The sequence below is a fragment of the Ovis canadensis genome, chromosome 10, assembly GCF_042477335.2.
Source record: "Ovis canadensis isolate MfBH-ARS-UI-01 breed Bighorn chromosome 10, ARS-UI_OviCan_v2, whole genome shotgun sequence".
Taxonomy (NCBI): Eukaryota; Metazoa; Chordata; class Mammalia; order Artiodactyla; family Bovidae; genus Ovis; species Ovis canadensis.
In genome coordinates this window covers 25,730,528-25,746,993 of record NC_091254.1, presented here as the reverse complement: position 1 = coordinate 25,746,993, position 16,466 = coordinate 25,730,528, and the positions used below count along the sequence as shown (strand labels likewise).

The window sequence follows — 16,466 nt, the reverse complement described above, 5'->3', positions numbered from 1 at the left end:
GTTCGAAACCATAAAGCCGAACGGAATAGAATTAACCATTTCGAACTCCGTCGTCCGAAACAATGAACGGGCAACAAATCTCGCGATGCTATTGAAGCTACTACTACTCCCGATATGCAAAGCGGTTTCCGTGCCGCAACCTGTGCCGCAGCAGGTGCCGCAGCCTGTGCCGCAGAGTCCGCGGGGTCCCGGCATGCCTCGAGGCGCGAAAGGCAATCTGGGAGCCGTAGTTCTCCTGGATGCCTAGTGGTGGTGCCGGTGCGGAGGTGGCGGATCGCTCGCTTCCAGCCAGTAGGTCCTCTGAGGGCGAGCTGAGGCGGAGAAAGGGCGTGGAACTGGAACCCGGTGAGTGGGACGCGGTCTACGCGATCGAGGGAGGCGGCACCGCGGCAGAGGGCTGACTTAAATAAATGGACCAGTGCTGCAGTCTCTCCGGAGACACCGCGGTCTTAGCGTCAGCGAGAAGAGGGTGAGGAGGCGCCAGAACCTGGTCCTTGCATCCGTTCTCATCTTTCGCTCTCCGCCGCTCTCTCCATCATGCAGTCCCGGGAAGAAGCTTCGCGCTCTCGCCGCCTCGCCAGTCCCCGCGGCGGGAAGCGCCCCAAAAGGGTTCACAAACCCACGGTTTCGGCTTTTTTCACTGGCCCGGAGGAGCTGAAGGACACGGGCCATTCTGCAGCTCTGCTGGCCCAGCTCAAGTCCTTCTACGATGCGCGGCTTCTCTGCGATGTGACCATCGAGGTGGTCACCCCCGGCAGCGGGCCCGGCACGGGCCGCCTCTTCCCCTGCAACCGAAACGTGCTGGCGGCCGCGTGTCCCTACTTCAAGAGCATGTTCACCGGCGGCATGTACGAGAGCCATCAGACGAACGTGACCATGCACGACGTGGACGCCGAGTCCTTCGAGGTCCTGGTCGATTACTGCTACACCGGTCGCGTGTCCCTGAGTGAATCGAACGTGGAGCGCCTTTATGCAGCCTCCGACATGCTGCAGCTGGAGTACGTGCGGGAAGCCTGTGCCTCCTTCCTAGCCCGCCGCCTTGACCTGGCCAACTGCACAGCCATCTTCAAGTTTGCTGATGCCTTCGGCCATCGCAAGCTGCGATCACAGGCCCAGTCCTTTATAGCCCACAACTTCAAGCATCTCAGCCAGATGAGTCCAATTCGCGAAGAGTCCCTGGCAGATCTGACCCTGGCCCAGCTGCTGACCGTCCTGCGCCTGGACAGTCTCAACATCGAGCACGAGCAGACCGTGTGTCATGTGGCGGTGCAGTGGTTGGAGGCGGCTCCCAAGGAGCGGGGTCCCAGCGCTGCAGAAGTCTTCAAGTGTGTCCGCTGGACCCACTTCACTGACGAAGATCGGGGCTACCTGGAAGAGCTGCTGACCAACACCGTGGTGAAGAAGTACTGTCTGGACCTCATTGAAGGGGCCCGGCAGATGCGGTATGGTGACACATTGTGCAAGTCTCTGGTGCCCAAGCCAGAGAGCAGTGGTGGCAGCAGTGGCAGTGGCGTTGTTAGCTGCGTTGCTTGTGGTGGTGGTGGAGGTGGTGGTGGCGGTGGCAGCAGCAGTGTCGTTAACGTTGTTCTTGGCGGCGGAAGCAGCAGCTCCGTTGTGCCCATGGCTGATCATCCACCTCAGAGGCTAGGTGTGTATGCCAAGAAGATGGTGATCTTCTTTGGCCATCCCAGAGATCCCTTTCTGTGCTGTGACCCATACTCGGGGGACATTTACAAAGTGCCATCACCTCTGACCTGCCTTGCTCACACTAGGACTGTGACCACCTTAGCTGTCTGTGTCTCTCCAGACCATGACATCTATCTGGCCGCCCAGCCCAGGAAGGATCTCTGGGTGTATAAACCAGCCCAGAATAGTTGGCAGCAGCTTGCTGACCGCCTGCTCTGCCGGGAGGGCATGGACGTGGCATACCTCAATGGCTACATCTACATCCTGGGTGGTCGGGACCCCATTACCGGCATTAAACTGAAGGAGGTGGAGTGCTACAGTGTCCAGAGAAACCAGTGGGCACTGGTGGCTCCGCTGCCCCATTCCTTTATTTCCTTTGACCTGATGGTCATTCAGAACTATCTGTACGCTCTCAACAGTAAGCGCATGTTCTGCTTTGATCCCAGCCACAATATGTGGCTGAAGTGTGTTTCTCTGAAGCGCAATGATTTTCAGGAAGCCTGTGTCTTCAACGATGAGATCTATTGCATCTGCGACATCCCTGTCATGAAGGTGTACAATCCAGTCAGAGGAGAGTGGAGGCAGATTAATAACATCCCCTTGGTGTCAGAGACTAACAACTACCGGATTATCAATCATGGCCAAAAACTGTTGCTGATCACCTCCCGCACCCCGCAGTGGAAGAAGAACCGGGTGACCGTGTATGAATACGATGTTAGGGGTGACCAGTGGATTAATATAGGTACCACATTAGGCCTGTTCCAGTTCGATTCTAACTTTTTTTGCCTCTCAGCTCGAGTTTATCCTTCCTGTCTTGAACCCGGTCAGAGTTTTCTCACTGAGGAGGAAGAAGTACCTAGTGAATCCAGCACTGAGTGGGATTTAGGTGGGTTCAGTGAGTTGGATTCTGAATCAGGGAGCTCAAGCTCTTTATCTGATGATGATTTGTGGGTTCAGGTAGCCCCTCAGTGAAATGCACAGCAGAGTGTGTTACAGATAAATTGAAACACTAAGGTATTTTTACTGCTTTGGAAAGTATCTTAAAGAGATACCCTTTCTCTTTGCTGGAAGGAAAAAAAAAAAGTTGATTAATTTCAAGTTTGGCTTAGAAAGGGTATTGTTTGAAATACTAATATAATATCACAGAATTTAAACATCTTTAAAAGAAATCAACCTGTTTAATAATTTACTGTTCTAAAAGTCCAGTGTGGATTTGTTTGGTATGTTTATGTTTGACAATATAAGTTAATTGTAATCAGTAGTCTTCTATGATTAAATCTTACATTGTCTTGTGCCACAAGTGTTTCAACTTGAATTTTAATTTCTACACTAAAAAACTGATTGGATAGGAATTATGGGGGTGGGAAAGCATATATTTTCCTTCAGAGCAGTGTAGTAGATTTCCAAAACTTTAAAGTAGTGGGTTTTTACAAAATGTGTTCTAACAAATATAGTCTGCTAAGTTTTATTTCTGTTTTCTCCTCTTTTGTGGAAAAAAATTATATATATGTTTAATGTAACTAAATGGTGATTTCACTTGTGACAATGTATAGAAATCATAAACTTACTGAAAGTAAAAACAAAAAAACATGATTCTGTTTGAACAGAAATTTCAGTTTAAATCTGTAACATAACATGTATTTGCAAATAGTGAGCAATTTCCCATCTAAAAAAGTTCCATTCTAATAGTGTCACCAATTATCTAAAAATCTTAAAAAACTAACTTGCTTTGTAGGTTCATATTTTAAATCTATACTTGACAAATGCTTCATTGAATCAGAGGAATAATTTTTCACTGGACATGATTGTGAAAATTTTTATCCGTTGTCTTTAAAAGTTTATGTGATTCTTAAAATATTTTGGCTGTATAGTTTTGGTGTTTATCTTAGATTTGTCAACAGGATGTGATTATTCTTTACTGTTTTGTGAGTAATATTGGTTTTGAAAGTATATACCGGTTAAGAACAGTATTTTATTGAAATCAGTAGTTATTGTGTCTATCAACTCTCAAAATCAAGTGCCAGCAAAGAATTTTCAAACTTTAAGTCATGTATAGAATTGTTTTGTGTAGCACTGAAAAATTCTGTCAGTTTTGTAAGTCGCTAAATGTTATTATCAGCTTAAAGGTATTTTTCTATTAAAAGTTTACAGTTAAATAACATAAGTGGATGATAGCATTTGGGGCCAGTAGTGAAAGTATATTTCGTCTAAAATATTTCTCTATGCAGTGGTGTGCGAGGCTATTTTATTATGGTATTTGTACCTGTCCTGTGTTTCTCTATGAACCCTGCTTCAGTCTTTGTTTCTGTCAACATATGTAAGGGAAAGAAAGTCCAGAAACAGAGAAGAAATGACACAAAACTTACATTGTTAAATACAAGAAAATGTAAGTGCTTTCCTCTGGAGGTTTTATTGGATATAATTGTCATGATACATACACATGATAAGTCATCAAACGCTTATGATGTATAACTTTCTCTACACGCAGGCAGAATTTTCTCTCTGAATCTTCATTCAGTGACATGCTAATTCCTCTTCTGTTTTTTCTCCAGTGACAGAGTGCTAACATTTCTTACACCCTGGCAGAGAGTACAGAGGAATGCAATCTTTCTGATAGGGAATGGGATTTTTTATTGAAATACCCTAGGATGAAAACAGAAAGAGGAAGACATAAAAGGTATTTTTGTTTTTTACAAGTTGTTCTTAGACATTTTAATGGGCTGTTTGAAGATTCTACAAGACATTCCTGTTCAACATTTTTAGTTAAGATGCTCACTTTGTCCAACCAGTATGTGTTTCTTCAGAAGGGCAAACTGCTTTGAGTTGCTTAAGGCTAAATTTTGTTTCATTTGACGTCAGGGTTTTTCTGGACACTGTCCTTAACACAAAGCTGTTTATCCATAGGATTATTTTTTGGCCAACTTTTTCTTTGCCAGTTACTTCTTGTTGATAGCTTTTCCTTTTATCGGGTTGAAATAAAACAGTGATGATCTCAACCGGGTCTTAATTCTGCAGAATTAAGGTATGCAACTGATTGATAAAAAACATGATGTTTTCCACTTGTTATTTTCAACCTTTGATTTAAAGCCTAAGCTAAATAGTGGTGATATCTTGGTTTACAAAGAGGTTTTCCTGGGAAGAACTTTGATTTTGTGCTATATTTGTGAACTAGAGAATAGTTGTTAATCATTATTTTATGGATAAGTGATTTGTATGTGATTAGTTACAATAAAACATACTAGAATCCAGGGTTTTCTGAGTTTTCAATTCATTGTGTTCTACTAAGTGTATAAAACCCTTGCTTGTACAGTGAATGGCAACTAGCTGTGTTGAAATCTATTCTTAACAGGAAAGTACCCTTGTCCCTGTTTTCCAATTAATCAGCACATCTTTTAGTAAATATGTTTATAGGCCTGCTCTTTGTAAGCTTCAGAATGGCCTTAATTATCTTTTGTATCTATCCCTGTCGGCTGAAACGCTTTGTCAAAGGACCCAAATTTTTTCAAGTTCTTTTAAGTTCAAAAGATAAGTGGCATTTGGATTTCCAAAAGGATAAAGCAGAAGTATTTGTACTGATCTTGTTGAGAATCTGGGGAACACTTTTGATCTACTTCTAAGAAAAAGGCCGATGTCACAACATCCCTGAAATCATACAAGTATGACGACTTCTGAAGCTCATCAGACCTAAGATAAGAGTACTCATGACAGTCTCTCCTCCCCATACTTGCATAAAAGCTCTAACCCTTTTCATCATTTTATCTGAATTTAAAGGAACATTTATTATTACAAATAATATGATAAAGCCAGGAAGTGTTAGGAGTCAGCTTTGGTTATAGAAAATGTGACCATCAGTAGAAACTTGAAAGGATCAATGTCATTTTTACAACTAACTAGAGGGTTCAATATATACAAGCCGATTGTTTGGGTTTTTTTAAGTAATAAAAAACAAAAGACACTCTTCACAGAAGTTGCCAAACCTCGGGAATACCATGGAGAATACCATGGAGGCAGTAGGTTTGTTCAAAATAGGAGCAGGGCCCCCTCTCTTTTACTCTGAGCCATTGTCACTCACCCATTTCATCAAGCTTCCATTCCATCAAACATTTGCAACTTTGAGAACTCAGTATGGTGCAAGACAAAGGAGAGGGGAAGTGACAGATACTGTTGTGTAACATTTCATCCATATCTGAGATATTTGTCCTGAAGCAGCCTCATCTGTGGGGAGTCGCCTGTCTCTGATGGCGTCACCGTTTTTCATTGTCACTTCTAAATCTAAAATTGATGCATAGAATCTCCGTATCAAGAATATTCTTTTGGGCAGACCATTAATTGTGGGGGAACGGTTTAAAAGGACTTGGTAATTGTCAGGCAAAGTACTTCTTCCAAAACAGCTATGTTTGTGCCTTAAAGAAAGAGAAGAGCCAGAACTCTTCAATTGTATACAGCATCACCTTAATTTAGATCATGTTAAGAAAATAGAATTTTTTTTTTTGTATATTGTGGCTGAAAAATTCAGCCATGGCACTTACTTCAGGTACAGCTTGCTCCAGAGTCTCAATGTCTTCAGGGTTTTCTTTATACAGAGAATATATCATGGGGTAATGTTTTCCCTTGCTTTCTACATAGGTTAGAATATATTGGTAATAGATACCCATAGTTGTATAAATATGAAGTTTCTCCTATGAAAGTCCAATCTGTTATTTTATCTAGAATGTTGACTGAGACCCAGGCTTTTCTGTTTTTCTGTTCTGCTACCCTTAGGGTGTTGTTCTAATCCACATGGCCCAAGCTGGTTCACCCTTGTGTCTACATTCCAGCCATTAAAAGGAGAGGAAAGGGGAGGGGAGGGCATGACCCTTCCGTGTGAGGGAGGTTATGAACACTGCTTCAGTCACATGACATGGGCCAGATCCTAACTCAGAGACATACAGAGCTGCAGGAGGGCCTCAGAGAGGTAGTCTTTTTTTGGGTCAGCATGTATCTAGTTAAATTTCAAAGGTTCCTTCCTAGGGAATGGGGGGAAAGGCTGTTAGATTAAACAACAGTATTACACCACCTGTCAGGCCAGGTTCTGTCACATGGCAGCCAGGATGACCACACCATCCCAGGAGTTGCCGCCATCAAAACAACGTGGGCTAGGCCTCCCACCCCAGAAACACTCAGAGAGCTCCCTGGGCTCTTGCTGCTACTCTACAGAAAAGGCAAGGGTGCCTCATCTTGGTCTAATTAAGAAAAGCCTCCTAGACTCTGTGTGTACTGGTACCCTAGATCATGAGCCAAAGTCTAGTATTCATTGTATCAGGGAATGTTCCAGCTTCGTAAAAGGAAAGAAAAGAATACCAAGACAATGGCTCTGAATAATCAATGGCAGTGTTGCTTCTATTTAAAATGTGAGGTATCAGACTTCTGTGGTGGTTCAGTGGTTAAGAATCCACCTGCCAGTGCTGGGGACATGTGTTCAATCTCTGGTCCGGGAAGACTCCACGTGCCTCGGGGCAATTAAACTTGTGTGCCATAACTGCTGAGCCTGTGCTAACAGGAGAAGCCACTGCAATGAGAAGCCCTCACTCGCCGCAGCTAGAGAAAGCCCCCGCACAGCAATGAAGACCCAGTGCACCCCAAAATAAAAACATAAAAATTTAAAAAATAAAATGTGGAATATCAATTATACAGTAATGATGAAAAGGGAATATTTCTTAGAACAAAATGAGCTATTTAGCAACATTCTTGCATTTTCTGTGCTGTGCTTCTCCCCCTCTGTTGAAGCTCAGACCAATTAGCCACAATAGTCTATTCAAAACCTAGTGTCTTGCTGAACTTTGTAACTGACCTCAGGTGAATCATAGTTCATGCAATATACACATACAGTGTTATGTTTTGTGTTTGTGAAAACTTCAAAACAACTGCCAGAGAACATTTTGAATAATTGTATCCATCAAGTATGTAACTGATCATCATCATTTTCATTACAAGTATCCATACTTATTTTTAAAACACCCTCAAACAGCCCTATTTTCATATGTAACCCTAATCCCTGCCAGCAAGAAGAGTAAGTAATACTTCTGTTAGTAGTTGTATTCCATTAGTACATTGTTGTTGTTGTTCAGTAGCTAAGTTATGTCTGACTCTTTGTGACCCCATGGCACACCAGGCCTCCCTGTCCCTCACCATCTCCTGGAGTTTGCCCAAGTTCATGTCCATTGAACCAGTGATGCCATCCAACCATCTCATCCTCTGCCACCCTCTTCTCCTTTGCCTTCAATCTTTCCCAGCATCAGAATATTTCCCAGTGTGTCGGCGTTATGATCTTAGTTTCTCTAATGTTAAGTTTTAAGCCAGCTTTTGCATCTCCTCTTTCACTCTCATTAAACTTCAGTTCCTTTTTGCTTTCTGCCATTAGAGTGATTACATTAGTACATTAATGAAGACTATAAGACCCCATTCTCTATTTAATTTCTTGTCTAAACACAAGATTTGTGATGTGTGCTGTGACTGGGCTCTTCTCCGTATTTTGTGCTAGCTACTGCTTGGTGAAGGACGGGGAAGCCTGGCCTGCTGCAGTGCATGGGGTGGCAAAGAGTTGGACACGACTGAGCAACTGAAGAACAACGACTCTACTTGTTTAGTATCTCAGGTTCATTACTTTCTCGTGTGGCCATCTTACATGCTGTCATTATTCCGTGTATTGATTTGTTTGCTCTTTATTATATGTCTCATGCACTAAAATGTGCACTCTTCTTAGAGAAACCACATCTGATTTTTCCACGGCTCCTAACCTAGCGCCAGGTACATCGTCAGCATTCAGTGACTGTTTGTTGAACAAAGAAATAAATGTATGTTGTGCTTGTTTGCATTTATATAAGAAACACTCGCATTCAGAGCTTTCATCTTTTTGTCAATTTTCCAGCTATGAAGGAGAGCTATTATTAAACTCTTTTGTCTGGTTGCCATAGCGACCCACTGGCCTCCAGAGCTACAGGTTATTTCTGATGGGCATATTCTCCTAGACAACCAAATACGCAGTGTTTTCAATTATGGAATAATGATGCTATTATAAATCACATTTCTGACACTATATATTTCTCTGTCTTTTATGAAGATGGCAGAGAATTAGAACGGAAGCAAATCTGTTGAGATCAACAAAGGCTGGGGGAAATAAAGCAGTATGACTCATATCTCTTCTCTCAACCCTTTGATATTTCCTCCAAGTTCTCCACTTTCCATAAGCACTTGTGAATTCATTTGGGTTTTCTAACCAAGTTGTTAAGGAAGTTTGGAAAGTTAATTGCTACAAGACAGACTCTAAAAAAGCTCTGTTGCAGCTTAAATACTTTCTCATTTCCTCCTCCTTGCTTGTTTGTCTTTTTTTGCCTATGCTGAGCCTTGCTGGATCTTAGTTCCCAACCAGGAATCAAACCCGTGATGCGTGCAGTGGAAGCACTGAGTCCTAAACACTGGACCACCAGGGAATTCCCAGTCCTTGCTTGTTACTTAACTGTCATATTAAATTAGTGAATAATAGGCTTGCAAAAGTTGATATTTGCTCTGAAATGTTTCAAAATCAGGCTTTTCCCCAACCCTGTTCTTCTTTCCACATTTTAGTGGCAAGAACTAAGAAAAGTTTTATTAAACTGGGTTAGTCATCATAGAAAAACTCAATAAAACAGGATTTCTCCAGCCCATTCAATGAACCATGAATGTAGTTTCTTTCTTTTTTTTTTAATGAATGTAGTTTCTAAGTGAAATAATCTATTTTCTTCTTCTTTTGTTGGCTGCTCAACTTGTGGGATCTTAGTTCCCTAACCAGGGATTAAACCTGGATCCTTAGTAATGAGAACTCAGAGTCTAAACCACTAGACTGCCAGGGAATTCCCAGCAGAGTTGTTTTCTAATGGTGGATGCCTTAAGGGGATTGTACATGTATGTTACTCTCTGTTTTCTCTGTAGGTTCTGGTCACGTTATAGGGAGAGTCAGGCACCACGTAGTTCCAGGTAGATCCTATAATAAATACTTCACTTCCTCTGTGCAGATCTAATGCCTCGTTCCTCTGGGCAAGTTTAATGTTTTTCTCATAACACAGCTGTAATACTCACCAGTAAACATTCCCATAACTTTACGTAAAAGAAGTGATATTGCGTTTAACTTACCTATTGGGCTTTGACTTTATAAAAATGTAAGACTTTAGTAAATTCAGCCATCTTTAACAAATAGTATATAATGGAGATACTGTCAGGAGGATAAAGAGAAAAATGTGGAATATGGTATCAAGTGTGATGTCAAGATTGCAGGTTTTGGTACCTGAACAGCCAGGGTATTTTGATTTACATATTTTAGAGAACTTTATTTTAGTCTTCTAGAAATTTCCAGGCATTGTTATTATTTTCAGGAAGCTTTGGATCCTGCCAAACATGATCTCATCTGTCAAAACTTTGAGACAGATGAGCCCAGATATCTGCCTATTGTAAAAATTGAAAATGGCCCAGTGGAAGGGAAGGTTTTATCAGGGGAGGATCAGATGTCCAGCCACACAGATCTTGCAACAATTTTTGATGAAATCACTTTTTCCCAAGTCTTGTTCTCTTCGCTAGAAGTTAGGATATTCAGTAATTGCTGCACCTTGATTTCATTGGATTTGGGTACTGAATCAGATTAACCAGACTGTCAAGAAGCAAATATATAAAAGTCATTGATATATATATATATAACATATATATAATTAATATATATATAATATATATATATATAAAATATATAAAAGTCATGGATACACTAACTTGCAGTTAGAAAATGGAGCATTTGCATTTAGGCGGGAGCCCCACTGCCCAATTCCTCCCTTGCAAGTGAAGAGTTTGGATCAAGTATCGAGTACCCCAGGTTTGAAGGATGCCACCCAAGAGCCTGCATCCCAAATCACATGGGGACGCTTGGGGAGCCAGCCAGCCAGCCAGCCCTGTCCTCTGCAAGTCCTCCAGGACCACGTTAAACAGAGGAGCAATTTCAAATGGGCATTCCAGCACTTCCATGGCTAGTCACCTCCCAAGGTCAGCACTGGGGAAACAGGCAAAAACACCCCTCCTCTAGTTTCTCCTTGAAAGGCGCTTTACCACATACTTTCCCAGCTACTGCCTGAAGGTCCAGCTTCTAATGGGCCTTTGTGTGGATGCCATCTGGGATTCTCCCAGGAGCCCCCAAGCACTCCTCCTGCGTGTTCTCTAAAGCTTGCTCCAGTGATCAAAACCAAGTCTCCAACTTCTCTGTGGAAGGAGCTTGTCTACACATGCAGCACCCGAACTATCTTTGTGCCACCTGAGGGCCTAGCTCCCACATCGTCAGCTTGCTCTGGAAGCCAACAGCACCCAGCTTTCACAACTACCCTGGGCCACATGAAACTAAGGGGCAATTTGACCCAAAAATGTCAGCCGGCTCAACACAGAGGAAACTGACAAAACTGCGAGGCTCTCATTTTCTTCCTAGAAGGTGTTCGCATACTTTTTCAGCTTGTGCCCAAGGACTGGGCTTCAGATTAGCCCGTATCTGGGAGCTGATGGACATGTAGTTAGTCACCGTCTGAGGGACTGAATGGACTTGTGGCGACTTCTTATGTCTTCTCCCTGTAGCTCAGCCCAGCCATGAAGCCAAGTCTCCAGACGCGCTTCTCAACATGTCTAGCATGCCATCTTCTATGGCTGCAAGCTGAGGGACTGGCTGCTAAGTCTCCTAGCTCTGGGAGCTGATGGGGTTCAGCGGTTAGTCCCCTGGGACGACAGAGAACAGAATTGTCTATGGGTGCACAGGTGTTTCTGGCAGGGATTCCCTCTGGCTGAGCACAGAGCAAGCAGGCTGAAATACCCAGCTCTTGGTCTCCCTTTGATCAGGGCTACAAACACTGTATACCTAACATCCTGACCTTCCCAGTTGCTGCCTGAAAGTCAGGCTTCCAATTAGCCTGCACTGGGGACTCAGAGGGACAAACATTTAATACAGTCCTCTGGGAGCCTGAACATGTATGTGGGTATTTTCCATGCCTTTGGTGGAATATCTCATCTTGGCACATCCTGATCTAGAAGCCACCAAGAACAAACACTGACTTAGATAACCGCAAAAGTTGGAGAGGCGACCAGGTGCTCAAGTCATGCTGACTGACAAGATTTATCTTGAACACATGGCCACTCCTTCACGACTGGGGAAGGGGAATCCCCTGGTGGGCTAGTGTTTAGGGCTTTGAGTTTCCTCTGCTGGGGGCCCAGGTTCGATCCCTGGTTGGGGAATTAGGATCCTACAAGCTAAGTAGCAAAAACAAAAGACTGGGAGAGATGATTGCTTTATTTGATGAAGAGAAACCAGTGCAGAGAGTCAAAGAAAACTAAGAAATAAAGGAATATATTCCAAACAAAAGAAGATAAAACCCAGGAAAAGACCTTAATGAAATGAAGATAAATGATTTACATGATAAAATGCTCAAAATACTGGTCATAAACATGCTCACAAGGTCAGGAGAAAAATGAATGAATAAAGAATGCATGACTTTCATCAAAGAGACAGAAAACATGAGATACTATCTTATCTTGAAAGTGGGAAAGTGAAGTCACTCAGTCGTGTCTGACTCTTTGCAATCCCATAGACTGTAGCCTACCAGGCTCCTCCGTCCATGGGATTTTCCAGGCAAGAGTCCTGGAGTGGGTTGCCATCTTAGTTATATTTTAATTAATAACTTTTAAATTAATTGATTTTCTATGTGATCTTATATATTTTAATAGTTTTATTGAGATATAATTCATATACCATATAATTCCCTTACTTATAGCATATAATTTAATAGTTTTTGTATATTTAGGGTTGTGCAACCATCATTACAATTAAAATGTAATTTTAATTTTTTCCCTTCACTCTAACATAGAAACCCTGTATCCATTAGCAGTCATTTCCCATTTTCCCTCGACTTCCCCTGCTTCTCCAAGACCTACACAACCAATAGTCTACTTTCTAAATCCGTATGAAATAGAGACACAGACACAGAGAATAGATATGTGGTCCCAGTAGTTGGGGGGATGAGGGTGGCGATGAATTGGGAGTTTGGAGTTGACACACATACACTCTGTGTGTGTGTGTGCTCAGTTGCTCGGTCACATCCTACTCTCTGTCATGGACTGTAGCCCACCAGGCTCCTCTGTCCATGGAATTCTCCAGGCAAGAGTACTGGAGCCGGTTGCCATTGACTACTCCAGGGGACTTCCTGATGAGGGATTGAACCCTTGTCTCCTGCATTGCAGGTGGATTCTTTCCCACTGGGAAGCCCGACTGGGAAGCTGCTGTACGGCACAGGGAACTCAGCCGGGCACTCGGTGATGACCTAGAAGGGTGGGATGGGGAGTTGGGGGGAGGCTCAGGGGGAAGAGGATATATGCACACTTACAGCTGATTCACTGACTTAATGGACATGGTTTGAGCAAACTCTGGGAGGAAGTAAAGGACAGGGGAGCCTGGTGTGCTGCAGCCTATGGGGTCACCAAGAGTCGGACATGACTTAGCAACTGAACAACAACAACCATATTTTATTATACATTCTCCTTTGATGGACATTAAGGCTCTTCCCACTTTTTGGCTATTATGAGTCATGCTGCTATGAGTATTCACGTACAATTTTTTGTGTGGATGTATACTTTCAGTTCTCTTAGGCATATGTGTTTAAGTTTCTAAGAAACTGCCAAACTTTTTCAAAGTTGCTGCACCATTTTGCAATTACATCAGCAATGTAAGAAGGTTCTGGTGTCTCCACATTAACAACTGTTATTTATCTGTCTTTTTTATCATAGCCAACCTAGTATGTATGAAGTGCATTCTCATTGTGGTTTTGATTTACCTGGTATCAAATGGCTAAAGACACTGAGCACTTTTCCAAGTGCTTCTTGATCAATTGTATATCTTATTTAGAGAAATGTCTTCTCAGATCCATTGTTCATTGTTGAATTGGATTTTCTTTTTATTAAGTTGTAAGAGTTAAGCCCACCTGGGCTTCCCAGGTGGCACTAGTGGTAAAGAACCTGTCTGCCAATTCAGGACACGTAAGAGACGTGGGTTTGATCCCTCAGTTGGGAAGATCCCTTGGAGGAGGGCATGGCAACCCACTCCAGTATTCTTGCCTAGAGAATCCATGAGAGGAAGAGCCTGGAGGGTTGCAGTCCATGGTATTGCAAAGAGTCGGACATGACTGAGCGGCTAAGCACACAGAAGAGTTCTTAGTATATTCTGGATACTATTGCCTTATCAGATGTGTGATTTGCAAACATTTTATTGCATTCTATACGTTATATAGGCTGTTGTGTCCTCCTCAAAATTCATATGTTGAAGCCCTAATTCCCCAGGACCTCATTTTGTGTCTGTGTTTGGGGATAGGGCGTTAATGGAGGTAATTAAGTTAAAAATGAGGCCACCCATAGGATGGACCCTACTCCAATCTGGCTGGTGTCCTTATAAAAAGAGGAAATTATGACACACATAAAAATACAAGGGATGCGTGTGCAGAGAGGAAAGCCACATGAGCATGTACTGCAACAGTGGCCATTGGCAAGCCAAGGAGAGACCTCAGTAGAAGCCACACTTGCTGGCCACTGGGCCTCTAGCCTGCAGATTGTGAGAAAAAAACATTTTGGTTGTCTAGGCCCTCCTGGCTATGGTATTTTACTATGGCAGCCTTACAAACTAATATGTATTTTGATATTGAAAGTTATGGCTGTTTCAAATACTAAAAAATGTGAAAGCAGCTTTGGAACCAGGTAGTGGGTAGAGGTTGGAAGACTTTTGAGTTCATGTTGGAGAAAGCCTAGGTTGCCTCAAGAAAACTATCAGTAGAAATATGGATGTTAAAGGTGCTTCTGGTGAGATTAATGCAGAAAACTCAGTGTTCTAGTGCTGAATAGAATCTTGGAGTCAGAGTTTTGGGTGCAGTAGAAAAGAATAGCTTTATTGCTTTGCCAGGCAAAGGGGTACACAGCAGGGTCCTGGCCTCGAAAACCGTGTATCCCCACCTGGGAGGATTTGGTGAGAAGTTTTTATAGCAAAGGTTCAAGGGTGGGGTTGCTGATAAGATTAGGATGTGTGCAGGGCCTGTACTCCTTTTATCTGGTCTCAGGTAATCTTTTCCCTGAGTTTCTCTGGTTCCTTTAATCTGGCCTCAGGTGGTCTTCTTTGGAAGGAAGAATGCTGATACGTTAGGCATGCGTGCTAAGTCGCTTCGGTTGCTTCAGTCGTGTGGACCACAGCCCGCCAGGCTCCTCTGTCCATGGGATTTTCCAGGCAAGAACACTGGAGTGGGTTGCCAGTTCCTCCTCCAAGGGATCTTCCTGATCCAGGGATTGCACGCTCATCTCTTTTGCCTCCTACATTGGCAGGTAGGTTTTTTTGTTTTTGTTTTTTACCACTAGCACTGCCTGGGAAGCCCATCCATTTGTTGGGGGGGGGGGGGTGGTTCTATAGAAGGTTTAAAGATGTTGTTACGTGCATCCCTTGCAGTGGAACTAGGATCCTACCCCAAGGCTGCACTGTTGGTTCTTGGCTGTTATTCCCGGGTCTCTGCATACCCTCCTTTCCCTGATTAGCAGCTGTTTGAACCTGCCCTTTGGGACTGATGGAAGGTCATGGCAGCTGGAATCTATTCCCTACAAACAAGGAACAGGGAACAGAGAAAGGCTTCTTCCCTAGGATCCCCTCAGGGTCCTACTTGGTTTCATGACCTCAGAGGAAAATAAGTGTTAGTCGCTCAGTGGTATCTGACTCTTTGCAACCTCATTGACTGTAGCCCGCCAGGCTCCTCTGTCCATGGAATTCTCCAAACAAGACTACTGGAGTGGGTACCCAATCCCTTCTCCAGGGGATCTTCCCAACCCAGGGATCAAAGCCATGTCTCCTGCATTGCAGACGGATTCTTTGCTCACTGAACCACCTGGGAAGCCCCAGATGGAAATAAGGAACACGTTATTGGACATTGGAAGAAGGATAATCGTTTTATAAAAGGGCAGTGAATTTAGCTGAATTGTGTTGGAGTGTTCTGTGGATGGTAGAAACATAAGTGATGAACTTGGGGGTTCATCTGAGGACATTTCTAAGCAAAGGGTTCAAGGTGCGACTCAATTTTCTCTTGTTGCTTGTAGTAAAATGTGAGAGGAGAGAACTGAAGAAGAAAATGTTAAGCAAAAAGGAACCAGAAAGTGAAAAGATCTGGAAAGTTCTCAGCCTATCCTTTTTGCAAAAATATGAAGAGGAACATTCCAGAGATAACATCAAGGGTACAGCCAAACAATCCCTTGATGAAGAAATGTGGACGTGAGTTCTGGCTTCAGTCAGCCTGTCCTCAGACTCCAGGAAGGAGACACAGTGGAGGGAGGTTATTGAACTGAGATTCTCAGAAGGGATGACAGGGCGAATCTCTGTGAACACACCTTATCTTGCAAGAAAAGGGAAGAATGGCCCTGAGGGTGATTCCCAAACTGAAAGGACAGCCATTCCCACTGGGCTCCGCCTCTCAGCAGGCCAGAATGTCCCGGCCTCAGAGGTGGGGCTGCTCCCTGGAATTGACGGGGTGGCACCTGCCTGGGCGGGCCTGAGGTGGGAGGATCGAGCCCAGGAATAATATTCTTGAGCTTTAAAATCGGGGAATTTTTTTCCTACCAAGTGTTGGGCTTGCTTGGGTTCCCTGGGCCCTTCTTTCCAATTCCGCCCTTTTGGAACAGGAATGTCCATTGTATGCCTGTCCCACCATTGTCCCACTTATTTTGGAAGTAGA

General features: G+C 43.4%; 1 protein-coding gene across 2 annotated transcripts; it reads left to right on the top strand.

Annotated features, from left to right (window-relative positions):
* The first annotated feature begins 237 nt into the window (after positions 1–237).
* Positions 238–4,933, top strand: LOC138446849 (kelch repeat and BTB domain-containing protein 6). Of its 2 annotated transcripts, XM_069602195.1 has the most exons (2): positions 238–345; positions 544–4,933. In XM_069602195.1, exon 2 carries the CDS (start codon positions 832–834, stop codon positions 2,656–2,658), a length of 1,827 nt encoding a protein of 608 aa, XP_069458296.1. In that variant the 5' UTR covers positions 238–345; positions 544–831; the 3' UTR covers positions 2,659–4,933. The 2 variants fall into 2 exon arrangements, with proteins under 2 accessions (XP_069458296.1, XP_069458295.1); XM_069602194.1 differs by having other exon boundaries at positions 242–4,933.
* Positions 4,934–16,466: the final 11,533 nt, after the last annotated feature.